Genomic DNA, 27,111 nt, shown 5'->3' on the forward strand with positions numbered 1-27,111 from the left:
AGCTAGATAAGCCTTATGGATAGACGAGAATTATGAATAGAAAGTATAATAGCTGCTATAGGTATGAAGTGGAAGTTATTAGGAATGAACCTTGCTTCAAGATAGCACTTATTATCCATTTTAGTAATTCTACCCATTTCAGGTCTTTTAAAAAAATTTTTTAAAATATTTTTAAGAGGTTATCTCTGACCTAACCCCATACATTTTTTCTTCCTTACTGTACAGAGTTTTTTAAAAAAAAGTCGTATAACTATATTTATACCTGCCTCATCTTTACTACTAGATCATGAATTAAATGTAATAAAGTGAAATTGTTGGCACCCCAAAATTCCGAGTGGTCGAAGCAAGATGGGTCAAAGTCAGAGTGGTGGTCAACCCTGGAGGTCGCAAGAAAGATGACAAAGACAAGAAAAAGAAATCTGAATCTCCTGTACCAACTAAAGTGGGAGAAAAGAAGAAGAAAACAAAGGGACCAGATGCTTGCCAGCAAGCTGGCACTGGTGACACCTCACACTCAGTGCCAGTTAAAATTGTTGAAGTTAGAATTAAAGATACCTTCTCATGGAGGAAGAATTCATTAGAAATCAAGAACAAATGAAGCCTTTAGAAGAAGAGCAAGAGGAGGAAAGATCTGAGAGGGACCCTCATGTCGGTAGGAACCTTGGAAGAGAACATTGGTGACAATGATGCCATCATGTCTACATCTGTGGGCTCAGAACACTACATCAGCATTCTTTCCTTTGTAAAAGACAGAATCTGCTGGAACCAGGCTGCTCACTCATACTCATCCACTAGGTACATACCATCATTGGGGTGCTCATGTTTGACAGGGATCCTTTGGTCACAGTGATGAAGGTAGAAAAGGCTCCCCAGGAAACCTATGCTGGTATTGTGGGGGGTGGTCAACCAAATCCAGGAAATTCAGGAAACTGTGGAGCTTCCTCTCATCCTGAATATTATGAAGTGGTGGGTATAAATCCCCCAAAGAGAGTCATTTTCTATGATCCCCCTGGCACAGATAAAATCTTATTAGCCAGAGCAGTAGCAAACCAAACCTCAGCCACTTTCTTGAAGGTGGTTGGCTCCGAACTTACTCAGAAGTACCTAGGTGATGCCTAGGTACTCGTTTGGAAATTGTTTCGAGTTGCTGCAGAACATGCACCATCCATCATGTTTATTGATGAAATTAATGCCATTGGAACAAAAGGTATGACTCAAATTCTAGTGGGGAGAGAGGAATTCAATGTACAGTGTTGGAACTGTTGATCCAGTTGGATGGATTTGATTCAAGGGGTAACATGAAAGTTATCATGGGCACAAACCAGATAGAAACTTTGGATCCAGCACTTACCAGACCAGGTTCCAATGACAGAAAGATCGAGTTCCTCCTGCCCAATGCAAAGACTACAAACCTCATCTTTCAGATCCACACAAGTAGGATGATGCTGGCTGATGATGTAACCCTGGATGATTTGATCATGGCTAAAGATGACCTCTCTGGTGCCAACATCAAGGCAATCTGTATAGAAGCTTGTCTGATGGCCTTCAGAGAACGTAGAAAGAAAGTAACAAATGAAGACTTAAAAAAAAACTAAAAATGCTCTTTATAAAAAACAAGGAGGCACCTCTGAGAGGCTCTATGTCTAGTAGACCACTCCTGTGTTCCTTTTTGAGTGTGATGTGCAGGATGTGCACTGGGCTGCCTTCATCTGTTAGTCACATGAAATGCTCTCTCCCTGATAAAGTGTGCTCTTTCTCAAAAAAAAAAAAAAGAAAAAATTTGCTGGCACCTGGATCATAATGAACATTCAACGACTGTTTATTGCATTTACATCTTTCAGGAAAGGTATCATGCTATCTCTATGTATCATGCTAAATTTCTGTCCTTTGGCCCTGCAAGATATTTAATAAATGTTGTTGAGCAGATACCTTGAGATGGTGTAAAACCTCAGGCAGTTGCCAGAAAAGCAATATGAAGTTGAATGTTAAGAACTAGGAATCAGGATTAGGAGTTTTAGGGTTAAAGATTCTAGACTCAACTCATAGACCAAAGTAGACTCAACCTAACAGTGTGATATGAGACTGGGTATAAACCTGAAGACAAGAATGGTTTCTGTGGTAAATGACTTAACTACATGTAATGATTAAGAAAAGAGAAAGATAGACAGTAGGTACTTCAAATACTTACCTCATTTAATAAAGCTGAAAGCCAGAGAATGTACAGAGTCCAAGCAGATCTAGAAAATGTAGAAAAAATCTTTTTGATGGAAAATAAACTTCTAGGGTTTAAAATACAGGTAAAGACTTTATGATAATACTCCTTTGTGTATTTTCCCAAATCCTAATTTTAACTCTTGTCCCATTGATTAAGAGAGAGATTGATCCATTGGCTTATGTTGCAAATGGTAGTCAGTAGGGCAGAAAGGGTCAGAGAAAAGTAGAATTCCATATGAATCCCAAAGAGAAGGGCAGGCTTATTTCTCACCCTATAAGTCTTTGTTTCTGAAAAAAAAGGAAAGAAAGGAAAGGAATGGAGATGAAGGATGAGGTTAAAGTCTCACCTTGCACTCTACCTGTTAACACCTCATTGCTACATCATTAAGATGAGTAAGTGGAGGTTTAGAGTTCCAGACTTTATTTATTTCCCTTTAAATTCAGATATCTTTCCAAGAGCTCCTGGACTTTGTATTATAGTCTCTAGATACATGGCAATAGCTTCCAGCTACCATAACCTGTTTTATAATATTTTTTGCAGTGGTTTATGGAGAAAATGTTGTTAAAAGAGGAACAGTACTATGGAGCTAAAAAAATTAGATATGTCAAGAGATGAAATAGTGAAAAAAATCAACCAACTTAATGATTAAAATCTCTAGTCTTAAGAAAAACATGTTTGCACAATGAGAGAGATGCTGTATTTTTTGTGTCTATTATCATTAATATATCTTTTATGTAGTATGAAATTGTAGTTGAAAATATGTAAAGCTATCCAACAAGAGGATATAACAGTTGTAAATATTTATGCACAAAACATGAGAGTACCCAATACATAAAACAAAGAGGAAATAATCAATAGTAATAGAATAATAGTAGGGGACTTTAACACCCCACTTACATAGCTGGACAGATCATCCAAACAGGAAATCAACAAGGAAACAGTGGCTTTGAATGACATGCTGGACCAGATGGATTTAACAGACATATTCAGAACATTCCATCCTAAAAAGCAGACTACACATTCTTTTCAGGTGCACATGATACATTCTCCAGAATAGATCACATATTAGGCCACAAAAGAAGCCTCAAGAAATTCAAAAAGATCAAAGTCATACCATGTATCTTCCTGACCACAATGCTATGAAATTAGAAATCAACCACCAAAAAAAAAAAAAAAAAAACTTGGAAAGACCGTAAATACACAGTGATTAAATAACATGCTACTAAACAATGAATGGGTCAACCAAGAAATCAAGGAAGAAATAAAAAATTGCATGGAAACAAATGAAAATGAAAACATAACATTCTAAAACCTTTGGGATGCAGCAAAAGCAGTTCTAAAAGGGAAATTTATAGCAATACAGGCCTACCTTGAGAAGCAAGAAAAATCTCAGATAAGCAACCCAACCTTACACCTAAAGGAGCTAGGAAAGGAACAACAAACAAAATCCAAAACCAGCAGAGGAAGGAAATTATAATAGAGATTAGAGCAGAAATAAATGATATAGAAACTAAAATGCACAATAGAACAGATCAATGAAACCAGGAGCTGGTTCTTTGAAAAGATCAACAACATTGATAAACCTCTAACCAGACTCATCAAAAAAAAAAAAAAAAAAAAGAGCGAGAGAAAAGACTCAAACAAAATCACAAATGAAAAAGAAATAACAACCAACACCACAGAAATACAAACAATTGTAAGGGACTATTTTGAAAAACTCTGTGTCAACAAATTAAACAACCTAGAACAAACGGATTAATTCCTAGAAACATATAACCTACCAAAACTGAAGCAGGAAGAAATAGAAAATTTGAACAGACCAGTTATCAGCAAGGAGATTGAATCAGTAATCAAAAACTCCCAACAAACGAAAGTCCAGCATCAGACTGCTTCAGAGGCAAACTCTACCAAACATTCATTCATTCATTCATTCATTTATTTAAAAAGATTTTGTTTGTTTATTTGACAAAGAGAGCAGGGGTGGGGAGGAGGGGGAGAAGGAGAAGCAGGCTCCCTGCTCAGCAGGGATGCAGGGCTCTATCCCAGGACCCTGGGATCATGACCTGAGCCCAAGGCAGACACTTAACCAACTGAGCCACCCAGGCACCCCTCTACCAAACTTTTAAAGAAGAGTTAATACCTATTTTCCTCAAAGTATTCCAAAAAAATAGAATAGGAAGGAAAACTTCCAAATTAATTCTATAAGGCCAATATCACCCTGATACCAAAACCAGATAGACATCACAAAAAAGAGAACTAAAGGCCAGTATCTCTCATGAGTATATATGCAGAAATCCTCAACAAAATATTGGCAAACCAAACCCAACAATACATTAGAAAAATCATATACTATAATCAAGTGGGATTTGATCCCAGGATACAAGGATGGTTCAGTATTCTCAAAACAATCAAGGTGATGCATCACATCCATGAGGGAAAGGGTATATCAAAGGCATTTGACAAATACAATATATCCACTCATGATAAAAACTCTCTGCCAACTAGGTCTGCCAAATAGGTCTATTATATGTCAACATAATAAGGGCTTTATATGAAAAACTCAGAGCCAGGGTACCTGGTTTGCTCAGTTAAGCTTCTGCTTAACTCAGGTCATGATCTCAGCATCCTGGGATCAAGCCCCACATTGGGCTCCCTACTCAGTGGGAAGTCTACTTCTCCCTCTGCCCTTCCCCACTGCTCATGCTCTCTCTCGCTGTCTCTCAAATAAATAAAATAGAAAAAAAAAAATCTCACAGCCAATATCATACTCAATGGTGAAAAACAGAGAGATTTTCCCCTAAGTCAGGAACAAGACAAGAATGTCCACTCTCACCATTCTTCTTCAACATAGTACTGGAAGTACTAGCCAAAGCAGTTAGATAACATAAAGAAATAAAAGGCATCCAAATTTGTAAGGAAGAAGTAAAACTCTCACTATTTGAAGATGACATGGTACTCTAAATAGAAAACCTGAAGACTCCACCAGAAATTTACTAGAACTGATAAATGGGTTCAGTAAAGTTGCAGGATACAAAAATCAATGTACAGAAATCTGTTGCATTCCTGTACACTAATAATGAAGCAGCAGAAGGTTAAGAAAACAGTCTCATTTACAATTACACCAAAGCCAATAAAATATCTAGGAGTAAACTTATAGAGGTGAAAGACTTGTACTCTGACAACTATAAAACACTGATGAAAGATATTCAAGACAATGCAAGAAATGGCAAGACATTCCACACTTATTAGTTGCAAGAACAAATACTGTTAAAAGGTCTATACTTCCTAAAGCAATCTACAGATTTAATGCAATCCCTATGAAAACAACCACAGCATTTTTCACAGAACTAGAACAAACAACCCTAAGATTTGTATGGAACCACAAAAGACCTCAAATATCCAAAGCAATCTTGAAAAAGAAAAATGAAACTGGAGGTATCACAATACCAGATTTCAAGTTATATTACAAAGTGGTAGTAATTAAAACAGTATGGTACTGGCATAAAAATGGAACTAGAAATAAACCCAAAATTATATGGTCAACTAATATTTGATAAAGACTGAATATACAATGGAAAAAGTCGCTTCAACAAATGATGTTGGGAAAACTGGAAGCTATGTGCAAAAGAAAGAAACTGGACAACTTTCTTTCATCATACACAAAAATAAACTCAAAATGGATTAAAGACCTAAATGTGAGACCTGAAACCATAAGGATCCTTGAAGAGAGCACAGACAGTAATTTCTCTGACATTAGCCATAGAAACTTTTTTCTGGATATGTTTCCTGAAGCAAGAGAAATATAAAAGCACAAAGAAACTATTGGGAGTACATCAAAATAAAAAGCTTCTGCACAGCAAAGGAAACAATCAACAAAACTAAAAGGCATCCTGCTAAATGGAAGAAAATATTTGCAAATGACATATCCCAGTAAAGAGTTAGTATCCAAAATATATAAAGAATTGATACAACTCAACACCCAAAAACAATTCAATTTAAAAATGGGCAGAAGACATGAACAGACATTTTTCCAAAGAAGACACACAGATGGTCAACAGACACATGAAAAGATGCTCAACATCGCTCATCATCAGGGAAATGCAAATCAAAACTATAATGAGATATGACCTCACACCTGTCAGAATGGCTAAAACAAAACAAGAAACAAGTGTTGGTGAGGATGTGGAGAAAAAGGAACCTTTTTGCACTGTTGGTGGGAATGCAAACTGGTGTAACCACTGTGAAAAACAGTATGGAGTTTCCTTAAAAAATTAAAAATAGAACTACCCTATGATCTAGTAATCACAAAACTGGATATTTAGCCCCCCCAAAAAACCCCCCCAAAACAGTAATTCAAAGGGATACATGCACCCCTGTTTATTGCAGCATTATTTACAATATCCAAACTATGGACACAGCCCAAGTGTCCATTAATAGATGAAAGGATAAAGAAGATGTGGTATATATACATATACAATGGAATATTACTCAGTATAAAAAGAATGAAATCTTGCTATTTGCAGCAACATAGATGGAGCTAGAGAGTATAATGCTAAGTGAAATAAGTCAGAGAAAGACAAATACTGTGATCTCATTATATGTGGAATTTAAGAAAGAAAACAAACAAGCAAAGGGAAAAAAAAGGACAAACCAAGAATCAGACTTAACTATAGAGAACAAACTGATGGTTACCAGAGGGGAGGTGGGCGGGGGAATGGGTGAAATAGGTGATGGGGATTAAAGAGTACACTTTCCATGATGAAAAAAGAAAGAAAGGGAGGGAGCAAATGAGGGAGGAAGGAAGGATGGAATAAAATATATTAAACAGTTCCTGTTATGTAATAGCAACTTATATACTTGATATATCTGAATTGTAAAGACGTCATATATCTTTATATTTTGAATATTACTTTTTATGCCTGCCTGCTTTCTTTTCTGCCTTTCTACATATCTTTTGACTTTATTTAAAAATATTTTTTCATCTTTTTGTGCAAAATGCCATGCAGAAATATAAAGCTGATAAGTTAAATACCTGTAATAGAGGCACTTGCCAGTAGGATGGTAAGGTATATAAAATAAAAGATAGAATACTGAAGAAGTGAGGCTACAAAAACTTCAGGATTCCAAGGAGATCCACTAGTTAGGTTCATCAAGCAAGACTTTATAATGGAGATAACTGTCCTAGTTCTTATATATGTTCATTTATTTATGTTTTTCATTCATTCATTAAAAATACTTTTGAGGACCTACTATATTCCAGGCATGTGTATAGACACTAAGAGTTCAGAGGTAAATGATACAACTCTAGTCTTTGCTTTCATAGATCTCAACAGATAGAGAAGAAAATGTACAATTAACAAGATTTTACAACAAACTGCTCTGAAGACCCAGAAGATGCTGTGAGAACATTAAGTAGGAGACCTAATTTAGAGACATTTATTTAGCCTTAAAGAGTGAATAGGAATTAGCCAAATGAGGGCTGGAGTTATGGGGGGCAGGAAGGAAGAATTTTGGGCATAGATGGAACAGCATGTATGAAGATCCCAAGGATGGTATGATTTTGATTGTCTTGAAGAATGGGAGGTAAGCTTTGTGGGAGAAAGGGAGATCAAGGGAGGAGGTATATGAGATGAAGCTGAAGAAGTGGGGAGGGGCCCATCTGTGCCCTGAGAAATTTTAATCTCATCAGTGAAGTCACCAAAGGATTTAAGCAAAGGTAGCTGTGGTGTGGCAAATGGAATCGAGTAAAAGTCAGGTAGCCAGTTACAAGGCTTTATTTTAGGAGTTCAGATTAAAGATAATAGTTCCTTGGATTGTGTGTGGTTTGGCTAGAGATAATTGAGTGATTCAAGTTGTATTTTGAAGGGAAAACGAACACTATTTGTTGGTTCTTTGGAGGGGGAGTGTCCAGAGGATACTAAGGTTTCTTGCTTGAGCAATGGTGGGTCATGATGTCCTTTACTGAAATGAAGGATACTGTGTATGGCTTAAGATCATGAACTCAAATCTGAGACATTCTCACTTTATAAAAACCATGAGACATCCAAATGGAGATTTTGGATGGCAATTGAATAGACAAGTGTGCAAGTGTACTGCTTAGAAGAGGGATCAACATTAAGGATGAAAATGTGAGTCAGGGGCATAGGGATGTATTTTGAAGCCATTTGAGTGTTACGATTGGATATTATTTGGACCAGCAAAGCAAAGTAACGTTTTTGTCTTAGACATAATTTTTACCACATGGTTTCAAAATACATATGTCATTATTCTGCAATACTCAGATAAATATTTTCCCCTCTTGAGTATCATTCCTCTAACATGAGATTGTAAGTCAAAGAGAGAATAAAATGCATTAATTAAACTTACTTTACAATAAAAATTTCTGGTCTTTATCTGTTCTTGAATAGATACTTATTTTTGCTCTTTAATTTTGGTCTTGAATTCTTTTGCCCTCATTCCCTGCCCCCAGATAATGTATTTCTATGGTAATTTGTTGGAATATTTGATTGGTTAAATGTTTTCTTATGTCAGGCAATTTTGTAAGTAACATGTTTTCCCCCCAAGGAATTGGATTAAGGGTGGAAATCTTTTCGAAATTAACCAGAGTTATAATTATCATCTAATTTGTTGCTTTAAAAAGCCCTATTTTATGTATCCATAATAGTTTGTTTCATCATAGTTTTAAGAATCTTTCTCATCATAGGGTCTAACTAAAATATGAAATATGTTAACTCAATAATTTAAAAGCAGATTTTATTCATCAAGTATCTATGGAATCTCTACTGAAGGTAGTACAATTAATTCACTTTTTTTTTTACTTTTTCATTTTTTTAGAGAAAAACTTCAAATGTCCCACAGTATTATAAGATCTACGGTATCCATTATTGCTTACAGATTGGCATAAATTTTGAGAAAAGCACAATAAGCAGGGAGGAAACTCTGCACAACTCTGAAGGACTTGCTAAGCAGAATAGGCAAGCTGTTGGAAAGTCTTGTAGTTTATTACAAGGCCTGATCCAAAGTGAAGGTAGAATTACTCATGAAATTAATTAATGATTTAAAGAGTCAACTCATTTTGTGGCTTCAGTGATAAAATTTAGACCTTTACTGAATTGAATTATCTGTCTAAACATACTTCATAAGATACTGGTAAAATTACAGTATTTTTAAAAATCTGAAGTTTCTAAGATATTACCATCTTCATCACTACAGATTTACTAAGCTAGGGTCTGAGTACTGATTAATCCATGGGTTAACCTTTTTTGCATTTATATCCAGATAACACAGGACTAAATAGTTCTTATGTGCTAGGAATTTGCAAATATGTATTATTTTTCTATTTGTAAATTTATTTTTAAAAGAATGTCTTTTTTGGAATAGTCATATTGTCATCTAACTTGTGTCATTACCTTGTATCATTACTCAGTCTTGTGCTGTGTTTTCTTTGTCCTGAAGGAATTGCCTACGACCCTCTGATGCTGAAACACCAGTGCATTTGTGGCAATTCCACCACCCACCCTGAGCATGCTGGACGAATACAGAGCATCTGGTCACGACTGCAAGAAACTGGGCTGCTAAATAAATGTGAGGTAATCCTAAATTGGCTACACTCTTTTACTTACTTAAATAAATCCTGTAAAGAGGCCAGTATTCATTTGGGTGATAGTAGAAAAATGTTAATGCTGGAGCACAAACACCATGATGGATGAACCATCATTGATACTAGTAACATAGCACTTATGACCTGACTCTGGGCTGTGCACATAGTAGAGCCTCAGTCCATGTTGATGGACTGAGCAGCTGCATGATGTATGTGTGCTATTATTGCAGCACTTTTTGGTATATACGGTAGCATGGTTGTTTCCAAATAGGTGTCATTTATTGAGTTAATTTTCTGAGAAACTCTACAAACTGTTAAGTGCTAAGTGGTTGTTATTTCTTATCATAAACTATATAGTGAACTCAGATATATGCCAAATTTGCCTATGGAAATGACTAGATTTAAAGATTAACTGTCCTCTTACCAAGAAGAGTCACTTCTTTTTATTGAAGTGGCTGATGTTCTTACATTTTTATGGTAGAGGTTTGAGTACTTTTATTTTATTGGTATTTATTTAGATTCACTTCTGCTGATTCCTCTTGAGTCCCATTTTTCATTTAGAAAAATCTATTTCTTAGGCTTTCCAAAGTAAAAATAATATCAATTCAAAAGGCTCCTATTGTCAGATTTGCAAATTATGTAACAGTCAGCAGCTGTTTGATTTAGTTGCTATAAATGTCCATTTTTGCCTAAAACCCAGTAACATTCTATATTTGAGTCTAAGACATTTTTAAAAGAAAAATATCCCCCATGTTTTTTTTTTTTCACATCACTTTAACATTTATTGATCAAAAGTATTTTTTTCCTGGGTTTATATTATGTTCCAAACGTGTTCTAGGGACTAGAATTACAGAATTTCACAAGACAAATAAAGTCCCTGTTATTACAGACTGACAGTTTAACATGTTGCTCTTTGGTTTTGTTGTCAGTCTTTGCAGATCAGTGAAGGAAATCCAATCTAGTTCTCACCAGTTTGGGAAAAAATTAAATGGATAATATTTTGACTATAGTTATTATCATGAGGAGACAAATATTGAGACTACATTGAATTCACTGTACTTTGATAAAATAAAAAAGCAATCTTTTGCTACTGCTTTTAAGCTAATTAATTTCTGGCAACCCAAAATGTAGTCCAGAATATTCCTATTGAAAGCCAGTTTAGTTTAAAGCAAACCTGTAAAATAATTTCAATTGAGATAGGAATGTCAAAGCAGACAGAATATTTCTTAGAGTCATGCGCACTTGCCTATATTTGGTGGCCTGAGTTACATCAGTCTGATCCTTCTTCTCTGCAAAGTAGTAAACATAGCTGACTTTTGAAGATAGAAAGTCATTTATTCAGTGCATTCATTTGTAAGGATATATTATTTTCTTTATTGATTTTCTCTTTTGAAGATAAATAAAGTATCTCATGTTACAGGGTTATTTTCTTTACATCAAAATATAGATCATGTTTATGGGTCGTTCTGCAGGTTGGGATTGTGAATAAATACACCAAAATAGTGTGTATATATTTAGTTTCACAAGTTTTATTGTATGTTTATAATAGAATTATCAAATTTTTTTTGTATTTAAAGCTATACTTTTGATTAAATGTATTCTTTACCTAGAAGCTCTAAAATGAAGGAATTTGAGCTAGATTTATTTCTCTGATTCTTTCTTGAGTAAAAGCCTATTATTCATCTTTTGCCAGTAGCATCCATATTATATGGCAGAAGATTTTTTCATACTTTATGGTAAATTATAAAGTTATTAAGGTTTTTATGTTTTTGATAATGCACTTTGGAGGCTAAACCACTCTGTTGTCTACACAATCCCATATGGAGTAAATGAAGTAAACCAGCAAGGGGACTTATCTGTGGTGAACTGGTCTTAATGGACATTGATTCATGTGAACATTCCTGTTTCACCTTTGCATCAACTATAGATGTTTTCCAGCGTGGCATTCTTTCTGTGCTTTTACCAGCTAAGGCATTGCTGTTTACATTTTTTTTTCACTTTCAGGTCTTTATTATATCCTGGACCCTTACCCCAGCCATTCCAAATTAGCAGTGGCTGATCACAGTCTTCAAATGCATTGTTAGATTATGGTATTCCTTAAATCTATTACCTGAGGGAATACTGGCTATGAAAGGAGCAAAGTGCCCAGAAATAAATGGAATGTAATATAGCTCACACTAGTCTTAACATTTAAAAATCTGTTATCCATTTCTGATCAGTCTTCTTTTTCAGTTCCTCATACATCACGTTATTTTAGTCCTATATTATTTGAAAGCACAAAATTCAATTTATACAACAGCACTGACTGATGTGATATCAGACCAAGGGTGAAATGGTAGAAGTACAGAAGGGCTGATGAGAATGAGTGAGTCTAGCCCCAGCCCAGTCAGCTAAATAAGTGTCTCTCTGGAAACAATCACACAATTACAAATAATGCACTTGAAAGCCCAGATCAGCAGATTTGCTCTTAATGAAGGCCAAGCACAAAAGTATGATCCATAACTTCACAGTAATATAAACAGAACACTCTTTTTTGCTAACATAGTTTGAAAACAGTTCACCAGTTTGATTTCTTAAGTGATGAAATTGTTGCCCATAATATATTTATTTGCTCCTATATTATCAGGTATCTATGACTTTATTCTGACCTAATCTTAAAATGGAATTTCTAAACCCATTAAAAAACAATTTAAGATACCTAGGAATTTGATGTTTCTTTGTGTGTAAATGATTTTAGGAATATTCAAAATGGAATTTTAAAAGTGATCCGTAATCAAACAAACGTTACCCTTTTCCAGAGACTTTCAGGTTCTATATAAAATAAAACAAAGTAACAAAAGGGGTAAAACAGAACCACAAGAAACATGACTTATCTTTTTTCCCTGATGGTTTCTAGTGGACAAGTTGGGGAGAAAATAAAAAGGGAACATACAGAGATTATTTCAAACCAGTTTAGCCTATTCAGAAATAGTAGAATCTACTTCCTTAGCCAGTACTCTCCCTAGTAAATGCAACTAAAACAAGTGTTATATGTTTATTGTGGATTTTCTTTTAAAGTTTTTGATTTGACAAGTTAAATCTAATGTACACATTTATTAATATATTACTAGCCATCTTTCAAGGATGCTAACCTTTTTGTCTCAAGCCAAATTATTTTGAAAGTTTCAGTGATGCAGAAGAGCAAAACCACAGAAACATAAATCAAGCCTTTTAGCAATTCACCAAAAACTCAATACAATCAGTTGTTGAAAAATCAGGAGAGAAGTATACTATAAGTGGCAAGTGGCTAGGTACATGGCAGGTGCATTAACCAGTTAAAGAGGCAAAAAGTTTCCTATACAGGCTAATAGATTTTCCGGTTAGTGTTTATGAACCTTCTATAGAGATCAAGGCCAATGACAGTATCTTCCAATTGGACTTGACTTATTCACTCCAAGAGAAAAAATTAGATTTCAGCTTGGGTATGAATGAATATTTACCCAAGGATGGCTGAAGGACTTAAGGAGAATGAGACCTTTCTTTCTAAATTTGTGTAGGTAGGACTATCAGGAAGTTAAAGTCCAGCTCTGTTTGTTCCTGGATTATGTCTAGAGCATACATTCCTGAGAGGGTAAAATCTATGTGTCTAAGACTCCAGGGATGTGAGTACCAGCCCTTTTGTCTAGGTTATCACTCTTTCCTAAGCAGTATAGACAAATTCCTGACCTGGTTGTGAACAGTAAGAACTCAGCTAAGTTGTCTCACAGGAGAGAGGGTTTATTAGATTTTGTAGAAAAGGATATGATCTAATAAGAATATGACACCTAGAAGCTGGGTCAGTTTGTTTTTCCCCAACATCCAGAGAGTGATTTGCTGTCTTTGAACACTATTTTCCTGCCAGGTTTGTGTAGCCACCCATAGTTAGGGTTTAGCCTTTGCTTTCAATGAAGGAATCAACAGAGTTCTGGGGACATATAGCTGGCCAGCAAGCAGAAACCTGAGGCTGGGTAAGTGGTATTCATTTATTGATTATAGTGGTGCTCAAATGTTAGCATATATCAGAATCATTGGGAATGCTAAGACACAGATTGCTGGCTCTAGACTCAGAGTTTCAGATTCAACAGTAGTGGAGTCCTGTTGGAGTGAGGTCTATGAATTTGTGTTGCTAACATGTGTCTGAGTAATCCTGAGACTGCTGATATGGCCATCACACTTTAAGAACAGGGATACATCCATTCAACAAACAGTATATCAAAATTTTTATTTTCCCAGGCTCCTGTGTTAGGGAAACACAGCAGGTGGAAGGTGGAAATATAGGAGGTGGAAATATAATACCGACAAGATGCATACCCTGCCTACAAGGAGGTTACTGTATGGTGGGATCAGCAAACATTAATCAAATGATCACATAAATAAATAAATAATTACAAAATCCCAAGAGGTTTTGAGTTACTAGTTTATGTTACAGTTATTTTAAAGACTCTTACTGATTGAGCTTGGGGAAGAAATAAAATGAGAAAGACTGGTCTGCTGCCTCCATAGTCTTGACAGCATCAGAAGGGCCATCTAAACAAGAGATAGAAGTGGAAATATTACATCTTAGAGTTCAGGGAGAAAATATCCCAGACCTGATGTTGAAGACCTTGCTCTCTTTCTGTTTTTATTCACATTCATTTTAGGATTACTATTCCACTGGGTAAACAGTAAGGAGTCTCAATTTTACTGGCATTCAGAGAAAAGTCAGCTTCCCTCAACCAACAGAATAGTCAATTTTGCAATTAAACAATGATATGATAGAAAAGATGGCAATTTGAAAACATTTAAAGTCCTCCTTTGTTTCAGAATAATAGACTGATCCACAAATCAGACTTATGTATTGTGTCAGTTTATTTAGCAGTGTAGAAAAATTAATCAAAATGGATTCCTTCAAGGGTTATTGTTCAACGTTAGACTTGACCTTAGTACTGCCATTAATTATCTGTATACTTTTGTCAAATCATTTAACCTTACTGATCTTTGGTTTTCCCATGTGTAAGATGAGGCTCTTAGGCAGGATATTTGCTAGGATCTTTTCCAACTCTGATATCATATGAAATTAGATGGCTAAGGAGTTCATTTGGAACATAACACTTTCTTTGGTTAAGAGTAGATGAATATTAGGATATTTAGTAAACATACTGCTTTTTATTTTGTAAGCTATAGTGTAAATTGGTTGTGCTTACTAGTCCTGATTAGCAGCCAGAGAAAACATTAGTCTTCATTATATTAGATTACAGTGGTTACGTGGGTTAACTTCTTTTGGCATGACGTGGCACTGTTTTTTAAAAATTGAGGTGGTTAGTAGTCCTTCATGCCAGTACTATTTAATTTTTTCCCCTATTGAATCATTCATATTTAGTTTAGTGATTCTCTTGGGAGCAAAAAGCAGAATCAGCAGCTTTCTTGTCACCGTAAGAAATGAATCTGTAGGGGTCATTTGTCCTCTTTAGGAACAAGCCCTTTGATTAGGTAGCCAGGTTTCTAAAATGTGTGTGCCCTGAAGAAAAGAATGTGCTTTTCTGTGCTTAAAAAAATTGTAGAGAATGACCCATCATCTGTTAGAAATGCACTTGCAGTTGTTTTTCCAGAAGTGTTCATGACTCTCAGCCCCACCAAGCCACCCACAGACATTTTCTTGCTCTCACATTTGTTTTGAGAATAATAACATTTTATAATGCTTTTGTTGGATTACATATTATGTGGAATTTGCATTGGCTCTTTGTAACTAATATTGAATAACTTTGTTTCGCTTAATTCATAAGTAAAAACCATAAGCAACATACCGTGCTGAAATGTTTAACTCTTTTATTCAAGTGCCAACACAAAGTAATTACAAAACAATTCTGGGACCTGAAACCAAGCTACTGTTGCCTCTTCTGGGACTTCCTCAGCAGTTCCAATGAGAGCAGCTTTAATGTAAAATCTTAAGATGCTAAGAAACTCAAGGCTAGGGTCCCATTCTTTTCCTGCACATACAGGTGATTTTAAAAGATCTTTTGCAAATCTAAATAAAGAAATACAATACTCTTTGGAGAAATACTTTTGAAATGTGCAGGTTTTCTGACATCAGTGCTACAAAGCACTAAATGCTGCAAGTTAATTCAATTAAACATTTGTTTTATAGAGTAATCTAACTAGATGGCAGCACATAACAGCTTACTGTTTTGTTTAGTTTGCAAAACATTTTTGTGTGTGTGTGTTTGTGTCTTAGAATCTAACCACAAAGCAGTAAGGGAGTCTTGTGAATTGTCTCTAAAGGATATGGCAGTCTTGGGAAGCAGTACAAATGATCTAGATGTGATGAGTAAACCAGGGTACATTATGTCATTATTCTGAGAGACATTTGTAAATCATAGTAGAGTGGACCTAGGCAGATAAATACATTAAAATTACTTGTGCAGCCTGTATTCAGAATTAAGATGATTTAGAATTTTTTGTTTTGATTTTTATTTCTGCAAAAAAGGAAGAATTAATGTGGAAAACAACCAACAAAAGGAAATAAAACAGGCTGCCCTTCTGAGTCCATTTGGAAAGTGATACAGGATTTTTTTAAACAGCAGCATTAAAGCTTATTAACAAAAATGAATAGTTACATGTTTTTCAACCATCTGAAAATTGCAGTTCTAAAGTAATACAAAATATTTATTGTGACAAAATTTGTTTCATATGTAATTACTATTAAAAAAATCAGTGCTTTAACCCAAACCATTAAAATGTTCATTTATAGTTGTTTACAAAATAATTATAATGTAGGAGATTTAGTTACATGAAATCATTAAAATTGAGCAGTTACACTAAAGGGTAACATTTTTTACTTTTTGATGAGTATAATGTTTTGAAATGAGTGAAAAGAAAACATTAAAAAATATATAGTACATACACTTTTTACCACTCAGACCTTTATTATTGAATGGGATTTGCTGTTTTTCTGAAGTGCTTTTCCAATTACTCTATGCACCCTGAAATATTTTTAAATAAATTGTAATGATTGAATCAAGCAGTTTTACAAGCAAGTAGAGGCACTCGTTTTGAAGAACAGATAGACCTTTTTTACTTCCCAACCTTTGCTGTGATAACCATTTATTGTAACTACTCTTTAGTTTGAAATGTGGGTTAGTACAGTGTCAGTATCTTGAATTCACTTAAGAGCAGAATGAATGGACAACTCCCTCTAACCTGTAGTTCTGGACCTAGGATGCCCATTAAAATCCACAGGGTGTTTCTAACTACCTGGATGCCCAGGCTGTCCCCAGATAAAGTTAATCAGAAGCTCTGGAGGTAGGACCCAGGCAACAATACCTTTTAAACTTCCACAGCTGATTCTAAGGTGCAGATAATATTAAAAATCACTGCAATAGAAACTGAGCTTCTTAACATAAGCTTAATGAAGTAGACACAAAAAGGTTAATGGACTCAAACTTTTGGAGATGGGAGAGTAACAGAAGCTGGCTAAGAAACAAAGGTAGCATTAACTCAGAAGTTCCATACACAAACTTTTAAAAATCGGGAAAAGTGTTCATTATTTTGAAGTTATCAGAGGGTAGGAATGTGAATTCTAAAAAATACTCTTATTTTTCAATTATGATTAAGCATGTAAGAAATTGGCTTCAAAAAATAGCTAGTATTCTTTTGAAAAGCTTCATAGTGTGATTTCCTCTCTTGCTTCAACCATAGTAATTTATTGCTCTGATTATTATGTTTGCTTCCCTGAGACAAATATATAAATTAAAATAAGGATATTTTGTTGAGTTTTTGTGTATAAGATTATTTCACATAGAATCTTACCATTTTAAGGATAAAGGGGGACATCAAAGTAATTTGGTCCAACCTCCTAATGTTTATAAATAGAGAAACAAAGGTCCAGAAATGTGCCTTATATCTGGCTATAGACATGTTAAAGATAGGTGAGAGTCGGAACCTAGAACTCAGAGCTCCTTACTTGCAGTTTATTTTCTTTCTGTGTGACTGACAGAAGAACCACAAGCCTGTTGGGCTGCCTGTCTGCTTAATTACCTCCTTCCTTCTTTCACTCCCCTTACTTTAAAAGAAAAACTCTGACAGGAAAAGGTTATTAGACCACGAGGGATATTGGAAGGAAAGAATGCAGTTGTGGGTGGCGGGGAGGGTTGAAACTATCCTTTATGTAAAATTTAAAGAAACAATTGGTTGTAGCATTTGAAAACTCCAGTAGGTACACTTGGGCATGAGCAATGAGACCAGATTTTTGAATTTGTTTAAGAGAGAGAAGTGTATCAAGAAAAATGAACAGGCCGTGAACTGACCCATTAAATATTAAGTATGGAATTTGTAACAGAAGGTAACTTTGACACTCCTACGTCATTTATGATTCTTTAACTTTTGAAGTCTGCAACCCTATGAATTTTTGTAGGAAAAAAATAAGAAAGCATCCCTATATTTAGGGACACTGGATGAAATATCTTCAGAAAATGAAATATTTCAGGGGAAATTATTGCCTAATATGTCACCACTTTGAAAATGATTAAAGAAAATGGGGTCTCCCCCAGCAGAGGCAGGTACTTTGACTTGTCAAATTTAAGTTGGACATTTTCTCTTAGTTTGGAACTGCCACAAAATGAGCCCTTTCATGTCCTCAATAATACCAAACCAATGCAATCCATCTGTTCTGCTAAATTATTTCTAGTTCCCTAACCAAAGGCGCTGCTTTTTCATGCATTTTATCATGATTTTATGCCCTTTATTATATTTTACAAAAGGTTCTGATTCCTCCAGGGCCAATGAGAACTGATTAGGACACTGGCCTCAATCCAGGCTTTGAACACAAGAGGGGAAGGAATAGAACTGTTTCCTTTTTCCCCTGCTCCTTGGCAGAAAAAAAAAATATGAATGTGTACCGTGTGTGTGCTCTGTGTGTGGGTGGGTGTGGGTAGGCTGCATTTTATCCTGTTACAGTATGACTTTGTAGATCATGTTCAGAACATTCCTTTTATAATCAGGTTGCATTAATGGACTTTATTTCAGAAAGACTGTTTCTTTAGGAAAGAACCATGGTGTGTTGTGAGACTCAGTGAAATGGTCACTTTACATAACTTCAGTCAAACTTCAAACCTGAATGTAGACTGTTTGGGGCTTTGAACTAAATAAGATCATATACCCCAGGTACTTAATACTGAGAGTAGGCACTCTGCATGTTAGTTCCTTTGCTACTGTCAGGGAAGAACTGCTTGAATGCAAGTCACAGAAAATGAAAATATAATAATGAATACATCCTACATCACAGGGTTTCTTTATTAGGAAGATGAAAGAAGAGCTGTAAGTTTTTTTTCCTAAGCCTGTATTGGTAAGGTATTTAAGGACCTATATTTGGATACCAAGTAAGAAAGACCCAGAAGAATGCCATCCCTTATATGCATTGGGTGTCCAAATATACTCAGAATTCTCAAAAATCCTTTTGGTCAGAATCATAGATGACTTTAGATAGACATCCTGCATGCTGAGTATCTCTGAGAACGGAAATCAGGATCTCCCTAAATTATGATTATCGGAGCACTTTATCCTATTTTGTGACTCATTATGCTGTTGACCTTTGACTCAAGAGAGCATCATGAGAGAGAAATGAAAGAATAAAGGCTATACAGGAAATAGAAAATATGGGAAGGGCTTAAATGAAAATATCTATATTTAAGCATAAACATATAATAAATTGCTGATGAGAATACCAGAAATGAGAACTGTTGGGAACCTCAATTTGAGAGGAAAAGTTAAATGTGACAAATTTAAGACATCTGATAAAAGTGACACAAAATGGACCTACCCCAGGAGATCCTATGTGTTAAGAAGGAAAACTATTGCTATTTCAGAATTTTCAGCTTAGTCATCCACCAAGTTTCCACAGCAGTGCCCCTGTGAGATATAAATCTCAGAACATGCTTTCTCCAGATCATTTCTCCAGGTAGAAACATTTTTCATACTGAGTTGGTTTTTACTGCTCCCTTTCTGTAGAAACATGTACATCCTCTTTGTAGGTCTTGTTGTCTAGCATCCATAGAAGCAGAGGTGATTATCAAGAATAAGTACTACATTATATTTAGTGTAATTATTTTTTAAGAAATATATTCTATAATAATAAAAAGAACCAGTATGAAATACTTCCTTGGAGTCATAAGGGAACAGAGAAGGGGGGCAGAAAGAAATCAAAGTGCAAACTTAGGAACTGTCTTACATTTTAATAGTGAAAGGTAGGACAAGAGTGTAAACTAGAGCAGAATACTTTCCGAGTAAGTCAGTGCTAAATAGGCTGCACCAGATGTCCTATCCTTACTGTCAGTTAACTGATATTACACAAGAGGATAACTGAGATTCAGCAGGTGTCCTTTTATGATTTATCAGCATTTGGGCTACCATCAATAATGAAATCTTGTTAGCAGATTATTTTTGAAGTGTGTGATTGAGCATTCAGCATAAATGTTAGTGGGATTGTGGGAGAATGAGAAAGGAGTTGGGACAAGCATGAAGTGTATGGTATGTAAATATATGTGACTAGTTTATGAAAACATAAAGATATGTTTATTATTAATGGTATTTAATGTTATGCTAGAGGCAAAAATTCAATTTAGAGTTGAAAAAAAAATACCTTTATAGAAAAAGAGAAAGGGAAAAAAATTGACAAAACTTTATGATAGTAGTCAAAACGTGGGTTTGATTGTTAGCTATAGAACTGACATTGTTTAAGATATAGATGTTTCATTGTATCAGGATGTGAAATGTTAGTGGCTCTTAATTTCATAGACTCACAGAAATGAAAGCTGGAAGCCCTATTATTTCATGTTGTTCATTATTCTGCCAGACTAAGACTGGTTACCACAGTCTGGTTTCCAGTGCTGTGCTCATTCCAATTTTAGATGACTCAGACCATGGAGTTACCACTGTTTATCTTGGGGGATTTTCCAACAGCTGAAATCTCACAGTTAAAATGTTAACCTTTAATATTTCTTTGAACTTTCTCTTGCTTATTTTATCTCATTATTTGCTCTTCTTTTTCTTTGGCTGTTCTGGTCTTTCATAAATGCTTCCAAATTTGATGTTTACCAGCAAGCCACCTATGTCAATAACATGTTTATTTATTGATCAGAGCAGTGGTTGACCATGTGGCCATCATTAAATTTGCCTTTATCTTCGGCATTACTTACCTGGTTTAATTTCATCATTCAACTCCTAACTGGAAATAATTTCTCTACAGGATTTAAAAATTTTTTCTAGAAATGTAAATTGGGTGTCAAAAACTGGGAACTTCAATGCTATGACAAAGAAAATTCCATAAGCATTTGTTTATTTATTTGGCACATAATAGCACAGTGTCAAGAAGTTTCTGTTTTACATCATTCCCGCTACCTTGTTCTTACCCCTCCGGTCCCCCACCATTCTTCTCTCACTGTGACATGATGATTTATTTTCTGTGACAAGCGCAGCTCTGCCCTCTACCCAGTAAACCCCTAGGAAGTGTCCGCATATTGAGATTTTCCCAGCCTACTCCCTTAAACATCAACAGCAACCACATCTCCTTAAACTAGGGAGGTTGAGTATGGAATTGTCCTGGTCCTGAGAGAGGTGTTGTTGTCTCCTGATGTTTCCATGTCAGCTGGTGATTCCATGGTCAAGAACATGAGAGGACAACATTCCCTGAACAGATTCTCTTTTAATTTCAGTGTAGTTCTCTACTAATACAATACTAGGAATTACATTACAAGTACCTTGTTGTGACACATATTTTAAGTGAAATATTAATACTGCCTGGGTAATTTTAGGAAGCACAGCAATTTTCAAAAGTATGGCTAATTAACTCCATACATCAGCATGATGTTTTTTTTATTTTTATTTATTTTTATTTTTTTTAAAGATTTTATTTATTTGTCAGAACGAGAGAGAGAGAGAGCGTTCTCACAAGCAGGGGGAGCAGCGAGGGAGAAGCAGGCTCCTGCTGAGTGGGGAGCCCAATGTGGGACTCCATTCCAGGACCTGAGCCGAAGGCAGTTGTTTAACTGATTGAGCCACCCAGGCATCCCCAACATGATGTTTATTGGGCTTATAGGTATGCCAACTGAGAAATGTGGCCAGGAAGAATACTTTGCATATTGACTAACTGAGGTTTCACTTAATGTATAATTTTTTCTATGTTGAAGGACCATGGTTTGTTAGTTGAAGCGCAAGTTTCTGCCTAGCATGTGCATAAAAATATTGACTGAGTCGAGAGTGTGTCAGACTATCTCTGCTAAACAGCAGTTTTTGTTTTTGTTTAATTTCTATTCTGTCACAGACTAGTGGTTTTATAAAATACATTGAATTACTATAAAAATAAAATAAAAATTGAAGGCACCAAGATTATATTAGATTCAATAGACATAAAAATAGTCTCTCCAATTGCTGTAAAAGTTTCTAAATATCTACTCTGAATTTCTATATAGACCTCATCATGGACAGTTCATGAACAGTTCCTGAAATGTTATGACCCCATAGGACACACTTTGAAATACTGATCTAGATTAGTAGTTCTGTGAGGTGCACACACATGAAGTGATCAGCATTTTGGTGATAATCAAATACATTAAAATGTATTGGTACTTACGTTCTTTAGGAAATAATAAAGAATTTGTTCCAACAACTTGTAAAGGTGAGTGTAAAATAAGATTTTAATGAATTTACTTCTCAGCCAAACAGTAGCCCGTATTTTTGTTGTTGTTGTTTTTTATTGTTTTAGCCGCTGTTTGTTTTTAGCTGATACTTTTATAAAGGAGTTAACTATTAAATTTTTTATTATAGATTTATTTTTTATGCCAAAGAAGACTATGCTTTATGTCAGTTGCCTATTTAGGCATAAGCAATCCATAGGATCTGAACCTTACATACACTCCATTTTTCAAATGTTGTTATGGTACTTTACTAAGCAAATCAGTGTCACATTCCTGCATGATGAAATTCGGTTAATTGTTAATCATCTTAAATGTGACTTAGGTCTTACTTTCTTCTAAATGTTGTCAGTGGAGTACTGTAGGCTTCTGCTGTTTTCTTTCAGCGAATTCAAGGTCGAAAAGCCAGCCTGGAGGAAATACAGCTTGTTCATTCTGAACATCACTCACTGTTGTATGGCACCAACCCCCTGGATGGACAGAAGCTGGACCCCAGGACACTCCTAGGTCTGTACGGGTCTCCATTCTACTGAGAACAGCACATTCCAGCACTATCATTAGTCAATGCTCTTGTCAGTTCAAAATACTTGGCAAGCAGTGTGACAAAAAATCAGCTTTTCCAACAGCATTGCTCTGTGGAATGAGTCGTTTACAATAAAAGCCAATGTAGATTAAGAAAATCTTGCATTAGAAAAAATGATAATGCAAGTTCCATGATGTTTACTTTTAAATTAACCTTTATTTGAATAGTATTTGTTCACTATGTTTCAGCCTACAGAAATGGATGCATTGTTGAGTTTGTTTGCCCACATTTTTAAACTAAAAGAAAAAAAAGGTTTTCACATTCTTTATGCAAATTTATCTTCACCTTTCCAATTTCTTTTGTGTCTTTTAGTTCTTTTTTTCTATGACCTTAACAAACAAAGGGCATAGTACCAACTTACTTTAAGTCAAAACTCCTTATTACTATGCTAGAACACTGCATTTTATAGTAAGATTGCATTTTTTTTTAATTTATTATTTTTAAAGTAATCTCTATACCCAATGTGGGGCTCAAACTCACGATCCAGAATCAAGAGTTGCATGCTCTTCCAACTGAGCCAGCCAGGCACCCTGCATTTTAAATCTTGGTATAATCTATTTAGTGAATGCTTAACTATGGAATTAAATAGTAAAAAGTAGATGGCAGAAGTAGAAAACTAATAAATATAATTTTTAATTAATATATAATTTTTCATACATTTACCATCAGATTTTAAAATAAAATTTATGTTTCAGAGCTTTACATAAACTTATATGAGTGATAGAAACAACAGATTTCAGAAAGCAGTTTGTGACAAAACCGTATTTTAGCTAGAACAATTAATATTAATTATATTAAATTCATTAATCTTTTATAATGAATTAACAATACACGACATGACAATGTATGCCACAAGGATCATGTTTAAATATTTTAACTAAAAGGGTATTTTAGGGCTTTTTCTTGTCCCTTTCTTTCAAATAAACCTATTGTGTCAGATCCAAAGTATTGGACCCTTTAGCACCTAATTCAATACTATTTCTAGATGGATTATGTTAACTGGTCCTAACCAGTTCAAAAACAAGGATATGGGGGCACCTGGGTGGCTCAGTTGGTTAAGCATCCAAATCTTGGTTTCATCTCCAGGTCATGATCAAGCCCCCTTTCGGGCCCCTCGCTCAGCATGGAGTCTGCTTGAGATTCTCTCTTTCTCCCTGTGCCCCTCCCCCACCTTGTGTGCTCACATGCTCTCTGTCTCAAATAAATAAATAAGTAAATAATCTTTAAAAAACCCCACAAAAGCAAGTATATGACATGTAATAGGCAGGCATCTTATAAAGCAATTATAAAGGGAAATTAACATTATAATGCTTCCATTCTGCCTTTTTAAAACAAGTGGCAGGCATCCCTAAATTTATGAAGTAAAGGCATACGGGCGAGTGTATGTGAGCATGTGCACACATGCAGGGTGGGTAGTGGTAGCTTGGAGAGAAAATGACAGAAATGGAAACAAATATTACTCACTTTTTAAAAAACATGTTAAAATTCAATGATGAGAAATAATTTGTATAGTAGAATTAAAGTTATGTATTAATATAAAGGCAAGTCAGTCCAAACATAAATAATCTATGTTTTTTTTCTAATTTCTTTTGAAGGAATCAGTCTTTGAATATGCAGATCTTTTACATAAAGGACTTATTTTGCTATGGATACTGTTTAATAAATGTCCTTACTTTAACATGAATTAATAATCCCACCTAGTTTACCACAAAGATCAAGTAAATTGAACATTAACTTTCATGGTTTTATGAGGTAAAAATACTCATGTATTTAAAGATAGGAAGCTATGTCCTTGAATGAAATTTTTTAATTTAGTAGAAAATCTCCTTAATTTTTTTATTCTAACTATGGTCTCAAATGATAAATCATCCTAGGCATAGGTGTAGGTACTTTGAATTTAATTGGGATAAACTTACACATAGGTGTTTGAGAGATGTTTCAAACAACCATTATTCCACATTTTAAGAGAAAGGACATATCTGTAGAAGAAATGGAGAGAGAAACTTCAGCAAGTCCAAACTGTTTTACTTATGAAACATGGCAATACTACTGATTTTTTTAATGAAATTTGACACTTGGACAAAACTGATTTTCTCAAAATAGTTGACAACTATCATTTTAAAATGTGATGATTTAAAAGTGAATTCCAATGTATAATTTAGAACCTGGACAAAGGTCTTTTTCATGTATGTTTGCCATGAAAACACCAAGTGTCAATAGTTGAGTTTTTACAGGATTTTTTGTCATTGTCCATTGATGAAATTTTATTGGAATATACCCATCCCCATTCTTTTTTTTTTTTAACTTTTTATTTTAATTCTAGTTAGTTAACATACAGTGTTAATATTAGTTTCGGGTGTATGATAGAGTGATTCAGCAGTCTGTACAACACCAGGTGCTCATCACAGCAAGTGCAGTCCTTAATCTCCATCACCTATTTAATCCATTCCCTCCCTCTCCCTGGTAACCATCAGTTTGTTTTCTATAATTAAGAGTCTGTTTTGTGGTTTGTCTCTCTCTCTATTTCCCTTTGCCCGTTTTTTTGTTTTTTTGTGGGTTTTTGTCTTTTTTTTTTGAGAGAGAGAGAGGGAGGGAGGGAGAGAGAGAGAGAGAGAGAAAGCATGTACGCATGAGCTAGTGAGCAGGGGAGGGGCAGAAGGAGAGGGAGAATCTTAAGCAGACTCCATGCCCAGGGTGGAGCTTGACTCAGGGCTCAATCCCAGGACCCAGAGATCATGACCTGAACCGAAATCAAGAGTCCAGCGCTTAACTGACTGAGCCACCCAGGCTTTTTTCTCAAATTCTACATGTGAGTGAAGTCATATGGTATTTATTTTTTTCTTTCTTTCTTTCTTTTTTTAAAGATTTTATTTATTTATTTGAGAGAGAGAGAGAGATAGCGAGAGAACAAGAGTGGGAAGGAAAGGGAGAAGCAGGCTCCCTGCTGAGCAAGGAGATCGATGCGGGGCTTGATCCCAGGACTCCGGGATCATGACTTGGGCCGAAGGCAGCGGCTTAACCGACTGAGCCACCCAGGCGCCCCTGGTATTTGTTTTTCTATCATTGACATATTTTGCTTAGCATTATACTCTCTAGCTCCAGCCATGTTGTTGCAAATAGCAAGATTTCATTATTTTTTATGGCTGGGTAATATTCCATTGTATATATATAGCACATCTTTATCCTTATTCATTAGTCGATGGACACTTGGGCTGCTTCCATATCTTAGTAGTTTTTACAGTTTTATTTAAATAAATTGGCCATGTATGTCATTAGATTTTAGTATTTAATGTGGGATAATATTCATATGGTTGATGATTTTAGAGTTAGCTTTAGATACACATGAGGAGTTCCATAGGTACCTCTCAGGGATCAGTGCAGCAATTTCAATATTGTGTGTAGGCTACATGAGTAAAGATAAACAGGGATGTTGCCATTGTTAGATCCTGATTTTAAGCACAAAATTCAGCTTTTTTGGGGAAGATTTATTTGAGAGGAAGAGAGCGCACGCATGAACTGGGGGGAGGGGCAGAGGGAGAGGAAGAAGCACGCTTCCCACTGAGCAGGAAGCTTGAGCAAGGCTCCATTCCAGGACCCTGGGATCATGATCCAAGCTGAAGGCAGATGCTTAAATAACTGAGCCACCCAGGTGCCCCTAAATTCAACTTTGATAATACCTCTGAACTACTTCAGTTTTTCTTGTGAATCCAGAAACTTAGATGGGTTTCCTTAATTCAAATTCTAAGTGAATAATCTCATTCTTTTAAAAGTTTAACTTAAAAAAAAAAAAAAAAAAAGGCGCCTGGGTGGCTCAGTCGTTAAGCGTCTGCCTTCGGCTCAAGTCATGATCCTAGGGTCCTGGGATCGAGCCCCGCATCGGGCTCTCTGCTCCGCGGGAAGCCTGCTTCTCCCTCTCCCACTCCCCTTGCTTGTGTTCCCTCTCTTGCTGTGTGTCTCTGTCAAATAAATAAATAAAATCTTTAAAAAAAAAAAATAAAAGTTTAACTTTTCATCCTTTTTTTGTTCCTTATGA

General features: G+C 35.4%; 1 protein-coding gene and 1 pseudogene across 9 annotated transcripts in view; both read left to right on the forward strand.

Annotated features, from left to right (window-relative positions):
* HDAC9 (histone deacetylase 9) overlaps positions 1-27,111 on the forward strand; it is a 911,036-nt gene that overhangs the window by 616,490 nt on the left and 267,435 nt on the right. For all 9 annotated transcript variants that reach the window (XM_078059350.1, XM_078059344.1, XM_078059346.1 and 6 more), the window contains 2 exons: positions 9,671-9,804; positions 22,882-23,002. In XM_078059350.1, coding sequence (XP_077915476.1) covers positions 9,671-9,804; positions 22,882-23,002 — 255 coding nt within the window. The remainder of the gene's footprint in view (positions 1-9,670; positions 9,805-22,881; positions 23,003-27,111) is intronic.
* LOC118548981 (26S proteasome regulatory subunit 4 pseudogene) lies at positions 349-1,876 on the forward strand (annotated as a pseudogene).

This window comes from Halichoerus grypus, chromosome 12 (genome assembly GCF_964656455.1).
Source record: "Halichoerus grypus chromosome 12, mHalGry1.hap1.1, whole genome shotgun sequence".
Taxonomy (NCBI): Eukaryota; Metazoa; Chordata; class Mammalia; order Carnivora; family Phocidae; genus Halichoerus; species Halichoerus grypus.